The sequence below is a fragment of the Bidens hawaiensis genome, unplaced genomic scaffold (genome assembly GCF_021521415.1).
Source record: "Bidens hawaiensis isolate Kalapana, Puna unplaced genomic scaffold, B.hawaiensis_p1.1 tig00000888_1, whole genome shotgun sequence".
NCBI classification, from domain to species: Eukaryota; Viridiplantae; Streptophyta; class Magnoliopsida; order Asterales; family Asteraceae; genus Bidens; species Bidens hawaiensis.
Window position 1 is genome coordinate 2,777,395 of NW_027491051.1, and position 22,561 is coordinate 2,799,955.

The following is a 22,561-nucleotide window of genomic DNA, read 5'->3' on the forward strand; positions in this document are numbered from 1 at the left end:
AAAACAAAAGAACACCATCAAAGAAGTTTCATGATAGAGAATAGAGATCCAAAGTCATCGAATGGGAATCTTTTTCATAATTATTCTCACTAGATTTTAATACTCTACTCAAGCTAGACTACAATGTCAACCAAAGTCTTTCTTAGAATTATGCCATACAATCAAATAACACCACAAGACATGTTATAGTTAGTAAAACACGTATGGCACATATTGTTATGAGTATGTGACACTTGACGAGAACCCCCAACTTAAACAAGATTTTAACCAAACAATAAGATATTTCATGATAACTATATATTAATTTGGGAATTGGTACCAAGGGAATCTTTTTTCGTTATTTATTATCACGACTTTTTAATAGTCTCCTCTAGACAGCAACGTCAACCAAACAAATTAAAACCAAAGTCATCGAAGCTCAGTCGGTCAATGTAAAACCAAAAGAACACCGACACTAACAAATAATAATACCAAGGGGGTCCAACACTTTCTTGCAGCCATTCTATATATTGATAACAGAAGTGTTGGTAACACACACACAATAATAGAGAGATACATTAAAAATGCTTCTTCATTTCTTCTTTTTTCTTTTTGCACTTCCTCTTACAATGGCCCTGGGAAACTTTCAAGGTGCCGTCACAAACAACACAGCAAAACCAGATTGTCTAACCCATTGCGGGAACATTACCATTCCTTACCCTTTCGGTATAGGCACAGATTGTTACCTAGATCATAAGTTTAACCTTACTTGCAACACTTCTAATAATGAAATCCCAAAGTTGTTTCTGGGAGAAGAAAAAAACAACATCCGAATATACAACATTTCCGATTCAGAGATGCGCATCTTCACCCAAGTTTCTTACAGATGCTACGACCAAAGGAATATGTCAGATGATGAATTTACGTCATGGACTACCTTAGGGACTCCAAAAGTATTCAAATTCTCAGAAAAGAACAGGTTCATGGTCATTGGTTGTGACGAATTTGCTTTGATTACAGGGGCAAAGGAAGACGACTTTACTAGTGGTTGTTTTGGACTATGTCAACAACCACCTAATGTGTCTCATGGGCAATGCTCAGGAGCCGGTTGTTGTCAAATATCTTTACCCAAGGGTCTCACATATTACAATGTTGTACTTGGCAGCTTACAAAACCACTCAGATGTTTGGTCCTTCAACAAATGTGGCTATGGCTTTCTTGTTGAGGAAGGCAATTTTCAGTTTAGTAGTGTCGATGATTTATCAACTGATCGTCTGGACATTGTGAATAGGATCGAGTCCACTATTGCCATCTTGCTTGATTGGGTAATCGCACCAAATGGGAGTTGCGCTGCTGAGGTGGTTAACGAATGCAAAGAAAACAGTTCATGCTATAACGTAGAAGGTGGCGGGTATCGTTGTAAATGCAATGAAGGTTACGAGGGTAACCCCTATCTTCATCCAGGCTGTCAAGGTATGTGAGCCTGTCATTTTAAATAGAAATCACAACACTAATTAACAGATTATATATAAAATATATATTATTTTTTCTTAACAGTTGTGGGCATCTCGGGATAGTGAACCTATGTATGTCAACCACCCTTTGGGTGGGCCTTGTCAATTAGGATACACTTGATCACTTTTTAATACTAGGCGGGTGTTTTAACCAACCAGATTATGATAATTGTGCAAAAAATCTCGTCTGACGTCAAAACAAATCTCGTTGGACGCCTAAATAATCCTATCGGTACTGGCGATTTATAAAATAAAACTAGCGACCCAATGGTTTTATGCCACGTGTTAGAAACGGGTTAGTAAAATTCCTATGAATATTGATTAATAAGTAATCGGGTTGGTGAGCTTTAAGATGGACATTTTGTAAACATTAACATATTAAATGGACAACTTGGTCATTATCTCTAACTATGAACATGACTCATGTTCAAGGATCTAGTTATACAAGAAATGGAAACAGAAATGTAAAGATTTATAGCCACAAGAAGGACCCCGTAAAAAATTTAATAAGCAAAATCATAATTAAAAATAAAAAACAATTGTTGAGGAAAAAGATTATTGTGTTTTTTTATTTATTTTCGTCATTAATTGTGTCTTTTTTTTTCTTGAAATCATGTCTTTTTTTCTTGAGATTGTGTTATATTACTCAATATTGTGTTATATTTTTTTCTCGGCTTTGCATTATATTTTACGATCTATTGTGTCTTTTTTTTATTTATCATTGTGTTTTTTGTTTATTTTCTTCATTGTGCCATTTTTGTCTGGTTTTCTTTTAACGGGAATGATGGAAGAAACATTTCAGTTTTTTACTTTTCTTATTTATATTTTGACTTATAATTTTCTTTTTCTTGATTCATTTACAATTTTATTTTATTTTCATTGTTTTGCCATAACATACTTCTTATTTTTCTCTCCCTTTTTACATTTAACCTTTGCCCATGTTCAAATGATAGAACCCCAAAATAAACGCCTCAAGTGTTTAGATCACAAATGAAATCAATGGTGTTTCTTTTTTAGGTAGTAGCAGTTTAGATCTTGATTACGGAGAGCATAGATTTACCGCAAATCTAATTTCCTTTTTTATAGAAATTTAATATAAATTAGATGTTGATTATGAAAACAAAATATACTATAACATTACCACACATACCATTAATGCAATATACTCTTTAGGATATAAGTATAACAATACTATTTCAATAAAGCATAATTAAAAACAAATTTTCAAAGAAAACAAAGCTACCTACCAAATTTTAAGGGGTCAAATGACAAGATTTAACATGTTAAGTTTGATGTTAGAAAAACCAAGGTTGAAAACAAAAGGTTAGGAGAAGATATTCGTAAACAACAAGTCTACAAGGATGATTTGTATGATTTGCTCTTTTATTTATCTAAATTTTGTTGCCTTGTGTTTTAACTAGTTGTCAAATTTCCTCTTGTTAGACATCGATGAGTGCAGTGATCTTGGAACGTACCCTTGTCATGGTATTTGCAAGAATACCGCAGGGAATTATAGCTGTACTTGTAAGTCAGGATCTGGTGATGCTTATACACTAAATGGATGTAAGAAAAATGATACAATGACCGTGATATTAATTATAGGCAACTCTTCCATGCTAATATGAACAGATTTATATTGTCCACTACTCTAAACTTGAAAATAGCTATGTTTAACATGTTGATTTCGAAACAACAACTAATTAAAATGTTTGCTCATATTGATGCACATTTGTAGTAACTGTATCAAGCATCTTGGCAACAGTATCTGGAATAGCGGGGATTTGCTTTGGTGTTAGGAGGAGGAAGTTAATAAGGCTCCGAGAAAAATTCTTTGAGCAAAATGGGGGTGTATTGTTGAAACAAAAGATCAAATCTCAAGGATCTCCTAAATTAATGACTTTGTTTAGCATAGAACAACTTAGAAAAACAACTAATAATTATTCTCAAGATCAAATTATTGGGAAAGGTGGCTATGGTGTAGTGTACAAGGGTATTTTACCAGATAAACGTGTAGCTGCATTAAAGAAGTCTAAAGTTGTAGATGAGAGCCAAGCAGAGAAATTCATCAATGAAGTCTTGATGCTTACTCAAGTCATTCATCGAAATGTGGTAAAGCTTTTGGGTTGTTGCTTGGAAGAGGAAGTCCCGGTACTAGTTTATGAATTTATCTCCAATAACACTCTTTTCCATCATATTCATCATAGGCCGGGTGGAGTGAATTGGTTATCTTAGGAAAATCGACTAAGAGTAGCCACCGAAGCGGCAAGTGCACTTGGGTACCTTCATTCAGAAATTACAATACCAATTGTACACAGAGATGTCAAGTCAACCAACATACTATTAGATGATAACTACACAGCAAAATTTTCAGATTTTGGTGCATCAAGGTTAGTCCCATTAGATCACGAAGAAGGGCCTACTCTTATTCAAGGTACGCTTGGCTACTTGGATCCGGAATACTTTAACTCAAGCCAACTAACCGAGTAAAGTGATGTATATAGCTTTGGAGTAGTCCTTGCAGAACTCATGACAGGAAAAAAAGCCATTGGAGTTGATAGAACCAACAAAGAAAAGAGCCTAGCTACATATTTTGTTAATTCAGTTAAAGACAACCGCTTATTTGAAATTGTTGAACCTAGAATTTTGCATGAAGGGACTTTTGAACAGTTACAAGCAGTAGTTAATCTTGTAAAGAGATGCCTTAGTTTCGTAAGCGATGATAGACCTACAATGAAAGAGGTAGCAATGGAGCTAGAGGGCTTGAGAAAGTTCACAACTCATCCTTGGGTATAACAGCCAACAAGTAATGAGACTACGAGTCTAGTCCTAGAAGTTGAGCAATCGGACCTTTACGACGTCCCATTAATGAATAGTACTAACGAATGGGAATCATATTCAGGGATTACAGATATGGTTCTTGAAAAAATAATCCACGTTAGCTTTGTTGATGCTTCTTATAATATCGAATGTGTGAGCATTATGTCGTTGGTATTAGGAATGATACATTTGTTATGTTTAATTTTTTGCAAAGGACATATTTAGGTTCGTAAAAATTTTGAAAAACAGGAAATTATTTTGGTTTTAGAAATCGATGATTTTGGGATATTAAGAGAAAAATATGCAAAACAATAATTCCGTATAGAAACAAACGTAGTGGTTCCATCCTCCAATCATCTAAAAGTTGTCTCAAACTCCATCTCCACATTAATTTCTCCTAGAGTCCCAGTCACCTTAACTCTGATAAAATATAATCGGAACTCGCAGCATCATATGCTTCACTTGTGCATATTCCATGCATGTGCATCTCCTAGTTTACCTAATGCATTTTGATTTATTTTGAATTATAAAAGGTGTTTGGCTTAGTTGTTAAGGTTTAGGGAGTCTTATGGTAGAGTCGTTCCTTATTATTATGTTTTTTTTATCTGTTTAAGAGGCCCTAGGTTCTCTGATATATATGCACTTCAATTTTAATAAAATATTAGTGAATCGCTTGCTGCCTGTTCCTGTTTACCTTGCTCTTATACCAACAAATTCCTCTTTCCACTGTAAACTTAGCATGTATTGAACAGAACTTGGGCTCCCAAAATTTGTCAAGAAGTTCAACTGGATGACAATTGAGGAAAGATTGGCCCTAAAATTGGCGGGTGCTCGTTTGTTAACACTACAAATATTAGGAAGATGATAGATTATGGAGGAAAATGCTAACATTAGGGGACGCAAATTGTTTTTTTTTGAACGACTATAAGTTACACTTTGCTATACAGAGAAGGCAGATTATGGGATAGGAAAAAGATGTTTCCGGTTATGCTCTTCTGGAAGGCGAAGTTGCCCGTTGACGTTTGTTGTTTCTTCAAACATTGATCTTTGTGTAAACACTACAAATATTAGGAGGATGCTAGATTAAGGAGGAAATGCTAAAATTAGGGGACGCAAATTGTTTTTTATAAACTACTATTAGTTACACTCTACTATACAGAGACGGCAGATTATGGGATAGGAAAAAGATGTTTCCGGTTGTGATATGCTCTTCTGGAAGGCGAAGTTTCCCGTTGACATTTGTTGTTTCTTCAAACATTGATCTTTGTGTTAGGCCCAGATTTTTTGTATTGTGGATATGTTATCCTAATATATATTTTGGATCAAGTATCCTTAGTGTGTATCATGAATCCCCATAGGGTTAAGGATCCTCAATACTAATAATGGTTACCAATGATTGTTCTCCGTATATTATTGTTGTTTTAAGAAAGTAAACAACTAATAACCAAGTCTACCCTAATATTTCACTAGTGGAGTTGTTGAAGAAGCCGTGCTCAAGCTCAAACGGCTAGTGGAAGAGTGGGCTATGTTGACCAAGAAAATCATATTAGTTGTTACTTTGTTATCTTTGTATATTTAAGATGCTATAGCAGAGTTAATAGACATCTTAATCTGGTCGTTAACTTAGCTTTCTCTCTACATGTTCATCATTAATACATGCTATAGCTTTGGCATTGTACTAAACACTTTGTTTTTTAATAAAAGTGGCGGGAGAGAATTGTCACCACCCAGGGTTTTTATTGACGGCGATCCTCTATTGATCAAGGGATTTTCCTTGTAACAAATCTCCGTGTTTACCTTTCTTTTAGCTCTCACAATCACCATTGACATTCAAGCACTCTACCTCACAAAACTATTTTGGTTACATTATCCTTAAAATTGATTTTTGACCAAAACAATTTGGTGCCCACCGTGGGGAAAATGGTGCTTCGATCCTAAAGAATTCTCATCCATTCTCAACCACTACCATAACCAATGGCCTCTCAACAAACCTCAGCTTCAATCACCATGCCATATTCGGTTTTCTGTTTCATCCCATCTTATACTTTTACCCGAATCAATCCAATGTACGGGTTATTTTTATATAATTCCGTTTATCGAGCTAAGTTGATTATTTTTTTAATATTTAGTTATTTATAATTATATCTTTTAAGTTTTTGACATATTTAACCCAAATAATAGAGTTTATCTTATTTTATACCCATCCTCAAACTTTAGGGTTCCAATTGTAAATTAGGTTTTAACCCATTTCACCCATCTGGATACCCGTTTACCAAACCCGACCCATATTAGTTTTCTTGTACCCATAATCATTATCTATTGATTTGAACTTTGAATTTTCGTTTGTTGATGATAATTGATCTCGTAATTATCATCTTTATCATATATCTGACCTAATAAACGATATAAACGTGTTGAATAATTTCAAATCATTAATCTATTATCCCGTTTTTTGAATTTCAAACGAAGTATAAGCCCTAACAACTAATTTCTATATAAACGAGCGTGTTTGCTGCAATTGATTCATCTCTTAGTATCCTCAACTCGTCGCCGTTCATAGCCCCATAACTAATTATATTAACTTTGCCGTTTCTTGCTCGTTCGTTAACTAGCATGGTCGGCGATTGTGGGAGCAATTAAACAGTCTTTAGTTGTCGTCTAAGGTATGTTGTTTATGCATTATGCTGAGATATAGTATTGAACAAAAGCCCTAAGGCTAAATTGATTAACATTGACAGATTTTGGTAAATTGAAATTGTTAGGGTTCTTAATCAAGATTGTTTATAACTGTATGTGTATTTATTTATTTGAAACCATTTCTAAATGCGCATCGCTGGTAGCCCAGCTGGTTAAACACATTGTTAATGGGGCGGAGGTCGCGGGTTCGACCCCCTGCCACCCCGATATTTTTGTTGTTTTGATATATTCCTTTTAAATCATTTATTAAGTATAATATTAATAATAACCATTAAATAAAACTATTTTATTAAAAACTGACTTTATAATACTTGTTTCTCTCACGTTTTGTTCGTGTATATATATATATATATATAGAGAGAGAGAGAGAGAAAATAACTTAAAATTTAATATTTTGATATATATATAAATCAAGTAAACTATATATGTAAATATGTTTATGAAACTAAAAATAATATTTTCCAAGATATGTTTTATTAATTTAACTAATTATTTTATATAACAAATCTTTATTTATAATAGTATATTATTAATGGTTATCGATTTGTTGTAATCGATCTTATACTTTACTTAGCGTATCCATTTTCTCTTTTGTTCCTCTTTAGGCTTTAATATCCGCGCGTATGATTTTTCCGCATTCTTATTATCGTAATCACCTTTGTTCGTCTATCGAGGTGAGTACCACATTCCCCAATTTTACTTGTTTTCCATGTTTTGGGGACATATGTGTAAATTGTATTTCACTTATATACTTTTGCACAAAACTGCAACTTTGTCTTATGTGTTGACAACTTATACTTTACTTGTTTATGTGCTTATATGCTTTCGCATTCGGAGAGGTCCAACATAATCTTAGTCTAGTATGATCATACGCCAGTCGTTATAGCTGTGTGCTTCTAGACATCTCAATTATTCTTGCTCATTTGGTTAATTTGTTATACTCATATGGGTTGTTGCAAATACTTATTTTATATGAACATTTAAACTGTGTGTTGCTCACTCAACCTTGTGTTGACAAAACCATTCTATTTTCAACGCATATGCAGGTTATCATTTGATGTGAAGTAACTGAAGTACAAGATTACTTAAAGATTTATGCTAGAAGAAAAATTAATGAGACATGTTGTTATTGATTAATATATGTACTTATTTATTTGGATTTGGTATGGATAATTGTTATTTAGAAATTTATTTAATAGATATCGAAACTTTTAATAATGAATGATAGTAACCTTGAGAGTTGTGGAAATAAGTTCATGCCCCGGCATTTCCGCCCTAGGTTGGGGTGTGACAGATTGGTATCAGAGCGAAGGTTTAAGATAGGTCGTTAGTAGTGCCATAGTAACATGTTTAGGAGCCCCATACGTGCTTATCTGTTTACCTTTATGTGTTCAAATTTAAATTGTTTACACCTTTCTTAGATAATTATTATCTATTGTATGGTTATTCACACACAAACACAAACTCTGAGGCTATGCCTCAAAATTCAAAGAAAACTTTTCAAAAATTAGATTGCTTTTATTTTCAGGAAATTCCTTAAGACACCTGTTGTTTCGCTTGTTCACCTTAGGGCTAGATTATGTGGCATGTCCCTACCACAAATGAAAAGGGGAGAGAAACTGTGAGTTGGGTACTGGCAAAACGGTTCGAAGAACCAAAGGTAAGACACTATTCCTTACCTAGGTGATGGCCTGACCACAGTACTCAACCCTCTGGACCCGAGCGACACCCATAATGCCATATGACCGACATCCTAAGCTATCAACCGTGACCACATTAGTGGTTGCATTCCTTATAATATTTTTTTAAACTGAATTCATGGTGGTTCGTGACTTAAATTCGGTAACCTTTTGATTATGGTTTTTACGTTATTTTAAATGGTTAATTGGGTGAAAAATCCACGGAGTCAATGGGCACTCCTACTATTCATTTCTCACTTTGTTTTATGTTTTTGTTTGAGTCATCATATGTGGTGATTCACGAGATACTCCAACTACCCAATTTTTACTTTGATTGTTCGTTATTTAGTTTGGTCGGTTAAAACGCCATGTAACGCTCATCGGACCAACAAACTTCATCGCATTTTAAATTCGTTAATTAGTTGTGACAGTTAAAATGTCATGTAACGCTCATGGGATGTCAAAATCAGTTGTTTTATTCGTTAGTTTCGTTGGGCCATTCAAACTGCCATGGAAAGCTCATGGGAGGCCAACACACAATTTATGTTTCGTTAGTTTATTGTAAAGTAACTTAATCAACAAAATTTTAATTTTTTTAAACTAACCTCCTCTAGATATCACACATTAAACTTTTTACCACATCAACTCATAAATATTTACGCAATGCACCCCCTTACTTTACAATCTTTTACTTTTATTCCTCATAATATCCTCTATTCATAAGAGCTAAGTTATCATAAAACAACTTACCTTCTATTATTTGAATGATTTCCTCAACTTATCCTTAAACTTATAAATCCTTAATTTTTGTCCATATAGAATGTCGTCTTTAAGAAACCAACGTCGTCAACGCTCATCTGGTTCACGCATTCGCCATTTGGCTGCTAGGATCACAAAAGAATTCGCTGTTGCAATGCCCATGATAGTCACTCAGATCGAAAGCCTCAACTCCAACGGATCTGCCTCCTCGTCCGCACCAAATAACTATGATTTCCATAACTTTTTGAGCACCAAACCCCCATAGTTTCGTGATGAGGAAAATGCCACCGCCTTGCTGCAATGGTTTGAAGAAATGGAGAATGTTTTCATCCACTGTGAATGTCCGGACGCCAAACGGACTAAGTTCGCCTTGAGCAAGTTCGAGGGCCGAGCTGTCACAAGGTGGAATGCTTTGAGGACTGACCAAGGGTCTGACTTGGTCGTATCCATGCCTTGGGAAGAACTTAAAAAGGCAATGAAGAAGGAGTTCTGCCTGGAACATGAACTGCAAAGATTAGAGACTGAGTTTTGGGAACTCAAACAAGTTGGTGGGGATAACTCTACCTACTCGAACCGTTTCCGTGAACTTAGCCGAATCGTACATCACCTTGTAACCCCCGACAACCGCGACATTCAGAAATACATTCGCGGTTTACCAATCATTTTCCGTAATGTTGTGATGAGTCGTGATCCCTTAACCATCGGTGAGGCCATGGACCTAGCTGCTTCCCTCACTGATAGTCATGTTATGGATGGAACCTTGTCTCGCAAGGATTCCAGGCCTAATCCCGACAAGACCAAAACCGACTCATCCTCTGATGCTAAAGCCGAACCCAAGCCTGCTTCCAACAACGATCACCGTAACAGTTATCACAACAACAAGCGTAAAGCCTATGCTGTTAACCAACCCAATAACCAACCTCCTCTTAACCAAAGCCAAACTACCCCAAACAAGAAGACTTACCTTGGTCCTCATCTCCTATGTGCTAAGTGTAAGTTTCATCACTCTCCTCAAACCCCTTGCTGACTATGCACCCAATGCAACCTTTATGGTCACCTTGCTAACACTTTTCTTATCCCGCCCAATACACAAGCCACCTCATGTGCTCAACCTGGTGCTTCTAATACCCGTGTTTGCTATCATTGTGGAGACCCAAACCATCTTCGTAATATGTGTCCTTAACTTATCCATGCCCATCAAGCCCAAACCGTGACTACACCCTACTACTTGACCCATGCTCACCAAGTTCAAACCCAACCACCTCATGTCCTGCAAGCTCCTCCCATCAATTCAGGTCAATCTTACTTAACCCAACTTTATCAGACCCCGCATCCGCAAGCTCAAGTGTACAAAGCCTAATATACTCAAGCCCCTGTTATGCAAGCTCAACCCATTTAAGCTATTCCAAATCAATCTACCTCAACTACTCCTACTTCTATGAATGCAACTCATCACGGTTCTCCAAGTCAAGTCATTTAAGCTACTCAACGACCGTGAAGACCTTCGACGTTCCCTTTGTCTATCTTTATTTATTTTGTCTTGTTCTTAATTACGTAATGTAAAGCCTTTTTATGGCCTTAAACTATATTCCATTTGAACTATTTATCTTATATCTTATGAATAAATTCCCTTTTGTTTAAATAGATTATTTGTTAAAGCCTACTTCTATCTTATTTATTACCCTTAACTGTTAATAAGTGAGATTTTCTTCAATTGCTTATATTTTTGCGATGTCTTGGAAAGTTCCTTGTCTTTGTAAAATTCACTGCAACTTTTGGAAGTGTTTTATACATTTGTGATTCTATAACTAAAACTCCCTAAAATTTTTGTTTTTCCTCAAAAATAATGTTTTCCTTAAACGTTTTGTAACCCACACAATGGGATGAGTTATGTGGACCATCCGACGATCTAAGTAATTATGGATGCATACGTAATTACCAAAGTCCTCGCATGGAAATCATAATCCGAATAGTTGTTTGTCATAATGAAGAACCGAAAGTAGTGTAGATAACTGTTCAAATGAAAAGATGATAAGGACATGGTGGATACGCCCCTGGTACATCCTGTATATAAGTGCCCTTATCGGATTTTCATTTGGAGCGTTACTTCAACTATCTAAAGTTCTGTATTATGTATTTTTATTTAATGGTGTTGTTATAATATTCCTTAATTTCGGGACGAAATTCCCTAAAGTAGGGGAGACTGTTCAACTCGGGTTTTCAACTTATACTTTTACCCGAATCAATCCAATGTACGGGTTATTTTTATATAATTCCGTTTATCGAGCTAAGTTGATTATTTTTTTAATATTTAGTTATTTATAATTATATCTTTTAAGTTTTTGACATATTTAACCCAAAAAATAGAGTTTATCTTCTTTTATACCCATCCTCAAACTTTAGGGTTCCAATTGTAAATTAGGTTTTAACCCATTTCACCCATCTGGATACCCGTTTACCAAACCCGACCCATATTAGTTTTCTTGTACCCATAATCATTATCTATTGATTTGAACTTTGAATTTTCGTTTGTTGATGATAATTGATCTCGTAATTATCATCTTTATCATATATCTGACCTAATAAACGATATAAATGTGTTGAATAATTTCAAATCATTAATCTATTATCCCGTTTTTTGAATTTCAAACGAAGTATAAACCCTAATAACAAATTTCTATATAAACGAGCGTGTTTGCTGATATTGATTCATCTCTTAGTATCCTCAACTCGTCGCCGTTCATAGCCCCATAATTGATTATATTAAATTTGCCGTTTCTTGCTCGTTCGTTAACTAGCATGGCCGACGACTTAGAAATTAAACGGTCTTCAGTTGTCGTCTGAGGTATCTTGTTTATGCATTATGATCGAGATATAGTATTGAACAAAAGCCCTAAGGCTAAATTGATTAACATCAACAGATTTGGGTAAATTGAAATTGTTAGGGTTCTTAATCAAGATTGTTTATAACTGTATGTGTATTTATTTATTTGAAACCATTTCTAAACGCGCATCGCTGGTAGCCCAGCTGGTTAAACACATTGTTAATGGGGTGGAGGTCGCGGGTTCGACCCCCTGCCACCCCGATATTTTTGTTGTTTTGATATATTTTCCTTTTAAATCATTTATTAAGTATAATATTAATAATAACAATTAAATACAACTATTTTATTAAAAACCGACTTTATAATACTTTTTTTCTCACGTTTTGTTCGTGTGTGTGTGTGTGTATATATATACATATATATAAATACATAATAACTTAAAATTTAATATTTTGATATATAAAAAAATTAAGTAAACTATATATGTAAATATGTTTATGAAACTAAAAGTAATATTTTCCAAGATATGTTTTATTAATTTAACTAATTATTTTATATTACAAATCTTTATTATAATACTATATTATTAATGATTATCGAGTTGTTGTAATCGATCTTTTACTTTACTTAGCGTATCCATTTTCTCTTTTGTTCCCTTTAGGCTTTAACATCCAGGGGTGTGATTTTTCTGCATTCTTATTATTGTAATCACCTTTGTTTGTCTTTCGAGGTTAGTACCACATTCCCCTATTTTACTTGTTTCCACGTTTTGGGGACTTATGCATAAATTGTATTTCACTTATATACTTATACACAAAACTGCAACTTTGTCTTATGTGTTGACAACTTATACTTTACTTTCTTATGTGCTTATATGCTTTCGCATTCGGAGAGGTCCAACATAATCTCAGTCTAGTGTGATCATACGCCAGTCGTTATAGCTGTGTGCTTCTCAACATCTCAGTTATACTTGCTCATTTGGTTAATTCGTTATACTCATATGACTTGTTGCAAATACTTATTTTATATGAACATTTAAACTGGTGTGTTGCTCACTCAACCTTGTGTTGACCAAACCATATACTAGGAAGAACATATTCATACAGTTACACGAGCTAGACAGCTAGATGAGCTGAAGGTACAAGCATATGACAATTCAAGGATCTACAAGAAAAGGACAAAAAGACTTCATGATACACATCTAAAAGGTCATAAACAACTTAAAGCAGGCGACCGGGAATTACTATACAACTCTCACATTCGTTTATATTCTGGAAAATTGAAGTCTATGTGTTCCGGCCCTTTCACGATCAAGGAAGTGTTTGAGTATGGAACCGTTGAAATTGTTCAAAAATATGGACAACTCTTTAAGGTAAATAGTTACTGACCTAAACTTTACTTAGCAGAACTCATAGAAACTGTGATTGAGGTTTTTAGCCTCTGGCCCATGCATTAAATTAACATAACTGTAAGTCAAGCGATCGGCTCCGACAAATATTTATGCTTAGTTTTTAGCTTTTTAGGTTAAATTTAGTAGTTAAAATTGTTGTAAACTTTGGTGATCAAACAATGATATAATAACAAGAATTGAACATAGAACAAGATGATTGTATAAACGACATCTGATTAATATGATTGTGTCTGATACAACAAACTGATCAATGGTTTGGGTATATAAACCCTACCAAGCGATGCAACGTTTCATCAAAAACGGTTATAACCTATTTACAATACTAACCCTAACATATTTACAATGACACTTTTAACCTAAACATACTTTAAATAAATAACATACAGACCCAACGTTTATAATATAACGAATATTTTGTTTAACTTCAATACTCCCCCTTAAACTAAATATAGTTCAAGTGAGGTCTTCATTCTTCAATATCTTCTATTACAGAGTTGGTTCATCGTCCTTCTCATGGATCAGATTCGCCTCCTCCTTTTCCCATGATGGACATTAATTTTTGTAATGCCCAAGTTCATGACACTTGTAACACCGTATGTGACGCTTGTCCTGTTGTACTCGACCATCGCCTAGACTTCTACCGGACCCCGACCTTTTCCTTGGCCATGTCCAAAGCCCTCCCGATATGAGTTCCCACAACCGCAATGCTCACATTTATGGTGTTTGCCCATTTCCTTTTCATTCGTTTTAGTAAATAGAAGTTTACCTGATACGTCTTCCTCGTTAGTTTGCTTTTTAGTGCATTCCTCGAATTCCTTCAATCTCCCAACTGCTTCTTGGAACGGCATCGTGTTAAGATTTGCAAACTGTTCGATCGCTGCTACTACCTGAATGTATTTTTCTGGTACAGACCCCAAAATCTTTCGAACTAATCTTTTATCATCCAAAGTGTGCCCAAGACTACTTGCTTGTGATGTGATTTGACTAATCTTTCTGGCATAAAATTGAGTGATTCATTAACATTCATATTTAATGATTCAAAATCTGACTCGAGTGTTTCAATGCGTGCTTCCTTAACTCTATCAATCCCCACATGTCGAACCTTTAATCCATCCCAAATATCTTTTGCTAAAGTAAGATTTGCAATTTGCAAAAGCATATTTTCTGGAAGTGCTTGATATAGTAATGCAATTGCCATATTATTTTTCTTTTCATCCACTTCCATTTCTATTTCCGCATTTGGTTCCACTACTTCCCAAATTCCATGGACATTAAAAATTGCTCGAATCCTTACAGCCCAAATCGTGTAATTTGTGGAATTTAGAATTGGACATTGGAAAGTCCTTGATGTTCCTCCTTCCTTAATCGCAACCGGTTCTTTGTTAGATGATTCGTCCCCCATAGTGCGTGCCTACTTTCTATTCTAAACTAATAAACCCTTTTACTAAAAACTTTTCCTTATCTTCCCACAAGTAATAATCAACTATGATAATACTTGTACAAGATTTAAGAAAACAAAACCTGGTTATCCTTTTGGTTCCTAATCTGATCAAACCCGCTTCGCTGTTGAAAGTCAAACCTGCCTGCTGTTGATGCCAATCCCACTAATCTGCTATTGACAATCAAACCCACCTCTCTGCCGTTGACAATCAATCCCGCTTCTCCGCCGTTGATCACGATTCCCCTTGACAAAAAACCTTAACCGTTTGTTTCCTTTCCTTTTCTCTTTTACTCAATATTCAAAACTTTCAATATTTGAAGTTGAGTAAAAACAAAACTGTACATTCAAAACTTCCTTATACTCCTTATCAAGAAAACAAAAGTTACTTTTGACTTTAACCTTTTTTTTTCTTCGTCAAACCAACCAACAACAAAACAACAATATTTGATGATGATGGCCAATAAACAAGAGAAACTTTCAGCCCCCCCCCCTTTTTTTCAAACCCACCGATTTCAAACAAAAGAAAACAACAATTCTTATGGCACTTAAACCAATATAGAACAATCTGTTGCTTTCTCAAAACAACCTATTTCTTAATTTATGGATTATAAATTGAGAATTCCAAAGAAGTGTATTAACAATTCAAATAAACAGGCCACTTCTTCAATTAACAATTATCAATTCCTTTATTCGTGAATCTGATAATCCCCGATGCAAAATCAATCCAGTATAAAACTTCTAAGAGAGCGGAAATACAAACCTACAGTATAATCAAACCTTATATTTTTATTGATGTATTGCGTTACCGATTTCAATTACCGATGATTAACAACCCCAATCAATTGCCGATTTCGTCAATTCTGAATCAGTTTTTAAGGCCAATCTGATGAAAACAAGTCACCCCAATCTGTTCTGAATCAATTTCTTGATTCGATTTCAACCAGAAATTCTATTAAATCCTCCTTGTCCGCCCCTTACCGATTCTTAATAACCGCCGACGATTGATTTATGGTGATGTTAATGGCCTTTCCCAGAATGATTGATAAACTTATCTGATACCACTGTTGTAAACTTTGGTGATCAAACAATGATATAATAACAAGAATTGAATATAGAACAAGATGACTGTATAAACGAATTCTGATTAATATGATTTTGTCCGATACAACAAACTGATCAATGGTTTGGGTATATAAACCCTACCAAGCGACGCAACGTTTCATCAGAAACGGTTATAACCTATTTACAATACTAACCCTAACATATTTACAATGACACTTTTAACCTAAACATACTTTAAATAAATAACATACAGACCCTTAACGTTTATAATATAACGAATATTTTGTTTAACTTCAATAAAAATTAAATTTCTTAAAAACTGTTCAAAGCACGGGGCGTGTTGTCCTCAACACGGGCCGTGTTCAGTACATTTCAACGTAGTGATCTACTCTGGCACTGTTTACAACTCAGATTGTCCAACTTCAGAGAAAACTTTCCAACACCGGGGCGTGGTGAACTCAACACAACCCATGTTTTTAAGATTTGGCATATTATAAATTTTTCACCACTCCCTTGTGATTTATGCACATCTTCTAGCCATTTTTTTTCTGAATTACAACCTCTATAATGCCTATGGAGCCTTCACATGCAGGTATCCTGACACCACTGAAGCAGAAGAATCCTAATCTTGAGATGATTCTGCAACATCAGGAGCTTGCTTGATAGCTCATTGAGATGCTCATACAAAATGAGAATCGGGTCATTGCTCTCACTGAAACCATTGAAGAAATGAATATAGAACTACGAAAAATAAACAAACAAATTCAGTTGCAATCTATCCGGTTTGTTTTCTTTCCACCATCGTCTTTCTGTGGAGGGGACCCATTTGGAGGAAACTTAACCGGGGGAGGAGGTTTTGGTGATTCCTACCCGAGCCTCTTTTGATCTATTTGTTAAAGATGCATGAAGACTTACTAGGACCCCTAATATTTAGGGCTAACCGGGCTTAACTCGGTTTCTATTTATTTTTATTTTTCATGTATTTTTTATGTGTGTTTTAGGAATGTAATGTAACTCTAGGATTTTCATGAATGAAATTTTATTGCGTTTTAAGGATAAAATGTAACACCCTTGGCAAACACAACATTGTCCCACTCTTTGGCTATCCCACATCGGCCGTGGACAAGAGATATCACTGGTTCATAAGTAATGTCCTGCCTCTTCAATCACCAACGCGTTTTGGGTAACCAAAAACAAATCCGTGAGCTCTTCGTGGGCATAGCGGACAATATTGGTGGTGCGAGGGGCCGGATGTTACAGTTGGTATCAAAGCCACTCTTGTGCCGTTCGGGATGTTGGGACACGCCTCATCGAGGACGATGAGTCCAAAGGGGGTTGTCTGTAACACCCTTGGCAAACACAACATTGTCCCACTCTTAGGCTATCCCACATCGGCCGTGGACAAGAGAGATCACTGGTTCATAAGTAATGTCCTGCCTCTTCAATCACCAACGCGTTTTGGGCAACCAAAAACAAATCCGTGAGCTTTTCGTGGGCAGAGCGGACAATATTGGTGGTGCGAGGGGCCAGATGCTACATAAAATTTGCACACACTTGACCGTTCGCCCAAAAGCACAACCGATATATGTGAAGAATTCGAAAAATCGTGTCAGACAACCCAACATGGACCATGGTCATCCCGGATTTGCTATAGCTCATCATCTCTGCAATTGTATAATTTTCTTAATCTAGCATTTATTTCACTTATAAACACGGGTCGTATCCATGTCACCACGCCCTGTGTTTGCCCTCCTGTATGCCTATAAATGGCTATCATTTCTCATTCTTTGACATATCCCTTTTCACACACTCTAATCCTAATAATCTGGTATGGAGAGCAGATAATGGAGGTCCAACTATGGGAGACAATGAGAGGTACCGATAAATCTAGTTCGAAAACTCATGTGCTTACGAGAGCGAGTCGACAATTTAGTCATTATCAACATGGTGGCGGAGTAGCGGAACTTAGAGCTGCATGATAAGGTTGAAACTTTACGTTTCGAATACTATCATGTGGACTGAAGGATAGCTAAGCTAGAAAACAACCTCGAGCAACTCACAGCTGAACATACTCGATTTAATCGAAACCAAGCTGAAAAAATGACCCAAACAAACTTCATGACAGGGCTGCCCACATGCAGACCTTGTTTGGAGGAGGGCATGGATTATTCAAGTAGTTTCCGTTAGGTTTAGGTACTAGCCGGACGTTCTTTGTGTTGCTCGTTTTTTCCATTTACCATTCGTGTAATCGTTTATCTTTAATTTCAATTATATCTCATGTTCTTATGCTTTAAATTGGCATACCTAAATTTTCCAAACCATTGCGACCGTTAAACAAGTATAGGGTTTGAAAAACAATAGAAAAACGAAAAAACCCAGAGCAAACTAGGTCAACGCGGGCTGTGCGCAATTGACCACGGTCCTTGATGAGTGTGTTTGACGGGATTTTCGACCCAAAACCGCCCCTTTTGGTCATTCTCACTCCCCACATGAACCCTTGAGGGGATTTTCGGCCAATTTCACCCCTAATCTATCAATTCCTTCGATCAATCACTGAGGTATGTTAATTTACATGTTTTAAACCGATTCTAGGGCTTGGTTCGACCCACTTCATGTCAAATTTGGGTATAATCCGAACCCTAGATCCGTGTTCCTACAATTATTAGGTTAATCTAGGCAAATTGATATGATTAAACTTGTTTTTATGATTTATTCAAGGTTTTGGTTAGAAAAAATTGGTATAATCAAGTATAAACACGATTTTGGCTCATTGATTCAAGAAATTGGCTAGTATTTGGTTGAAAACTAGGTTCGGGTCAGGTTTCACTCACATATCCAACCCAAATCTAATATAATTGTGATAATTTTGATAAACTGGGTTCATACGCACGTTCGAGTCTATAAAAACCCGAAACTGCGTAATGCACGGGTAGTGTTTTGCTAAAACACAACCGTAATCAACCAAAAAGACAACCATAACTGAGCATTCTCAACACGGGCCATGTCATTGGCTCTTACATAATGATTGAAATATTCTCAACCTCCCTAGATTTGTCTATGTATGGATTCCGAGCAAGCTAGTGCACTTCGAGCATGAAGAATACTTCCTCGAGCAAGATATCAATCCGAGCAGGATACTTCTTCATTTATCTTCTAAGGAAGGATGATCTTGAATCAAGCATGGTTTACTACTAATCATACCCATGATGTTACTTTGCTTATACTGAGTTCATGAGCAACTTAGTGGGTCGATCAAGGTATGTAATAAAAAGGAATCTCAAGCATACTAGTACGGAGTTTAGGAAATTGTTCTAAGTTTTAATCCCCGCATGTTTCAACCTCGAGCATGTCTACAGTACCTGATTATACTTAGAATGCTCAAATAATCCTAAGTGAAGGTTGAAGAGATTTAAGCTAGTACATGCTTGCTCGTGGTAGCATATCCGAGCAAAGTTTGGTGTGCTTGGAAAGATGAAGCTTGCATGAGAGGAATATTTGAATGATTCAAATATTCTAAGTATGGGTCTGCTCGAAGTAAAGTCCCAATCACACTCGAAGATTACAAGGTCTAAGGAGCCCTACTCGTAATGAAGTATTATGCTCGAAGACCTGTTTACACTTGTGTTTTATTTTATTATGTTTCGTAATAACTAATAATTAGGGTTTCTAGAAGGAATGTAGGTGGGCCTATAAATAGAATATTTTAGGTCACATTGATGGGGCACCTCTCTGATCTCTGATGGATTACACTTTTCACATGCGCACATTGTATTCAGAGCCGACTTTCCATGAAATCCTAATATTTTCATTGTACCTCATTGATTACTCTTGTTAATGATATGGAAATATTTTCAGTTTAATTGCTTTGGTGTTATTCACTATTTCTAGCATCTTACTATTTTTGGTTGATTGCGCCTATTACATGTAGGGGTCTCGATAATTTATGTTCCGTGTGTTCTTGTCCGATATTTTCATAATCATGAAGCAAAGGTCCTGACATGTGCTCGTCAACAAAAGCAAGTGATCATGAAAAAAATCAAGTGTTAGTAAAATATTTCAAGTATTTTGGAGGAATTTTTGGGATATTTAATGCAGTTGACTAACAAAAGTCAAAGGGGACAGGTTTGGTACAAGTCTTGATTCGTGTTTATCCGTTGACTTTTTGATAATGTTTTTGAAATGAAAGATGTTTTCCCAAGTATGAGTGAATGTTTGGAAGTGATTTTTCTAGTCAATTTGGATGTTGACTGTGACGGGTTAATAAGGGGCATTTTGGTCATTTTTAAAATTTTTGAACAAAAGTTGGGCAAAATTCATGATGATTGATTTATCCAGTTTATTTCAAGAGTTGAGCAAGTCATACGTCAACTTTCAACCACAAAAGTGTTATTTTAAATCATTTATTTCAAATTTTATCATCATTTCTTGATAGAGATGGTCAAGATTGTTTCAATTGAAGAGTTTATGTTTTCACCCACACTCGATTTGAAGACGCGTTGGTTAAAGTTAATGCAACGAAAATGGGGTGAAGAATTATATGGAATTTCATTGCAATTTTTAGTCGAATCAAGTGAAAGACTCATTCAATTTCAAAAGATGATAAAGATCGATTCACAATTCGATGTTCTTCATAGATATTTGTGGGTTTATGAATTCGTGGTTTTCCTAGTATGTGTAATTAGTTGGAATCTCTTCCTAAGAAAAGAATTCACTTAAAATTCAAGAACAAGTTATAGTTTGATTCCAAATTCGGCTCTTAATTTGGGATGGTTTGAAGAGATTTTGCAAAGAAAGAAACGCACTTTTGAAGAAACTCGGATTATTTGATGATCATACAAAGTTTATTTCTTTTCGTGGCGAACAATTTACAGGAATCCAATTATTACACTGTGAAGCCTCGTTTTATTCCTATACATTTGTATCCATTGTTTGAGATAAGATGCTAAACCGAGTAAAAAGGGAGATGCTTATTATGGGGTGGGGTGGGGGTGGGGGGGAATTTCAATGAAAGGCATCAGATTTTGAGGTGATCATGAAGGTGTTTCAATGGCATCGTTCTAAGGGGGGAGATTATAGGGTTTTAAATTTTAGACCGGAGCATCGAATCATTATCTGTTTACAGTAAATATTACTTGCAAGTCGACGAAGAAAAATAAAGAGTAATTGAAGATGATTTCGGGTGAATTTAAACGTTTATTATAATTCATTGGTTCTTCATCAAGGGCGGATGACTTGAAGACCAAGGCATCGACTAGACTAGTATAATAGATTATTATGTCATTTGTTCTACTCATGTGTGATTTTCCCCAGGGATGAGCTCTCCCCGGGTGGCCGAGCGTTTATATGTGTGTGTGTGTATGTTTGTATGTATGTATGTATGAGGGTTCTTCATGTAAATCCTTCGGTTAATGAAATCACACTACTACATCTATCTATTTGTGTTTCGATTACTATCGTTCTTCCTATTATTGTTTGCTAATCCAAACGAACTTTCCACATCCGTCAATAGATCTTTCAATACTGAATACTCTTTTGTCATTGTTTCACATGCTTCCGGACCGGGTCTCGGTTTCTGTCAATAAAGTGACCAGAGGTCCCACAAACTATTGACCCTGGTGCTCTTGGTGCGCTGCGTGATGCTATGACTAAGGAAGTTTTTGATGTACCTAAAGAGTGGATCCTGTAGCTCTATACTCTTTGATCGACTTGCATTGTAGACTGCATCTAGGATCCCTATGTGCCGTCTTCAACCGGCCTTTTTTTCCTTAGTGTTCATGTTCCTTTGCCTTTCTCTCCCTTCTTCTCCCGAAAATGCATAACCTTCTGTGAGCCACATGTATGTCTGCATTTTTTTAAAAGTGTAAATTCCCACACTAACCCCAAATGTGTCAAAGATGATTGAAACCATTCTCCACCAAGCCAAAAGGATAACATACATATACTCCTAAAACTAGGGCTGGCAATTTATACATGAGACAAGAATACACGACACGTACCTACATGACTTTAACAGGCAACATGTAAGGCTTTAACATGTTTCATGTACTAAACAAGTAGAGACGAATTTACCTGTTAGTTTTCGTGTCTAAACATGTAAAATTCCTGTTTACATGTTAAGTACCTGGTTAGATTTTACAATTAAATATATATAAAATTATCAATGATCCTAAACCCTAAATTCTCAAAATACTCTCCCTCTCTGTTTCTCTGCCGTCAGCGCTTACCACTCACGAATATTCCTTCTCCGACTTTTGTTTCAGTAAACAGGTTGTCAAATATGTGCTTCTAACCAGCTCTTATCGTGTACTATTGTGTTTCATCGTGTATACCAGGTAGTAATAGGTTCGTGTTCATGTTTGGGATACATGTACACAATA

At 35.7% G+C, this 22,561-nt stretch overlaps 1 protein-coding gene and 1 pseudogene across 1 annotated transcript in view; both read left to right on the plus strand.

The window, feature by feature from the left end:
* Window positions 1-557: 557 nt before the first annotated feature.
* Window positions 558-22,561, plus strand: part of LOC143544456 (wall-associated receptor kinase 2-like) — a 148,401-nt gene continuing 126,397 nt past the window's right edge. Inside the window, exon 1 of the mRNA XM_077036565.1 lies at window positions 558-1,452. Within this exon, the coding sequence (XP_076892680.1) occupies window positions 564-1,452 (889 nt within the window). The 5' untranslated portion in view covers window positions 558-563. The remainder of the gene's footprint in view (window positions 1,453-22,561) is intronic.
* On the plus strand, window positions 3,219-4,535 carry LOC143544199 (wall-associated receptor kinase 1 pseudogene; annotated as a pseudogene).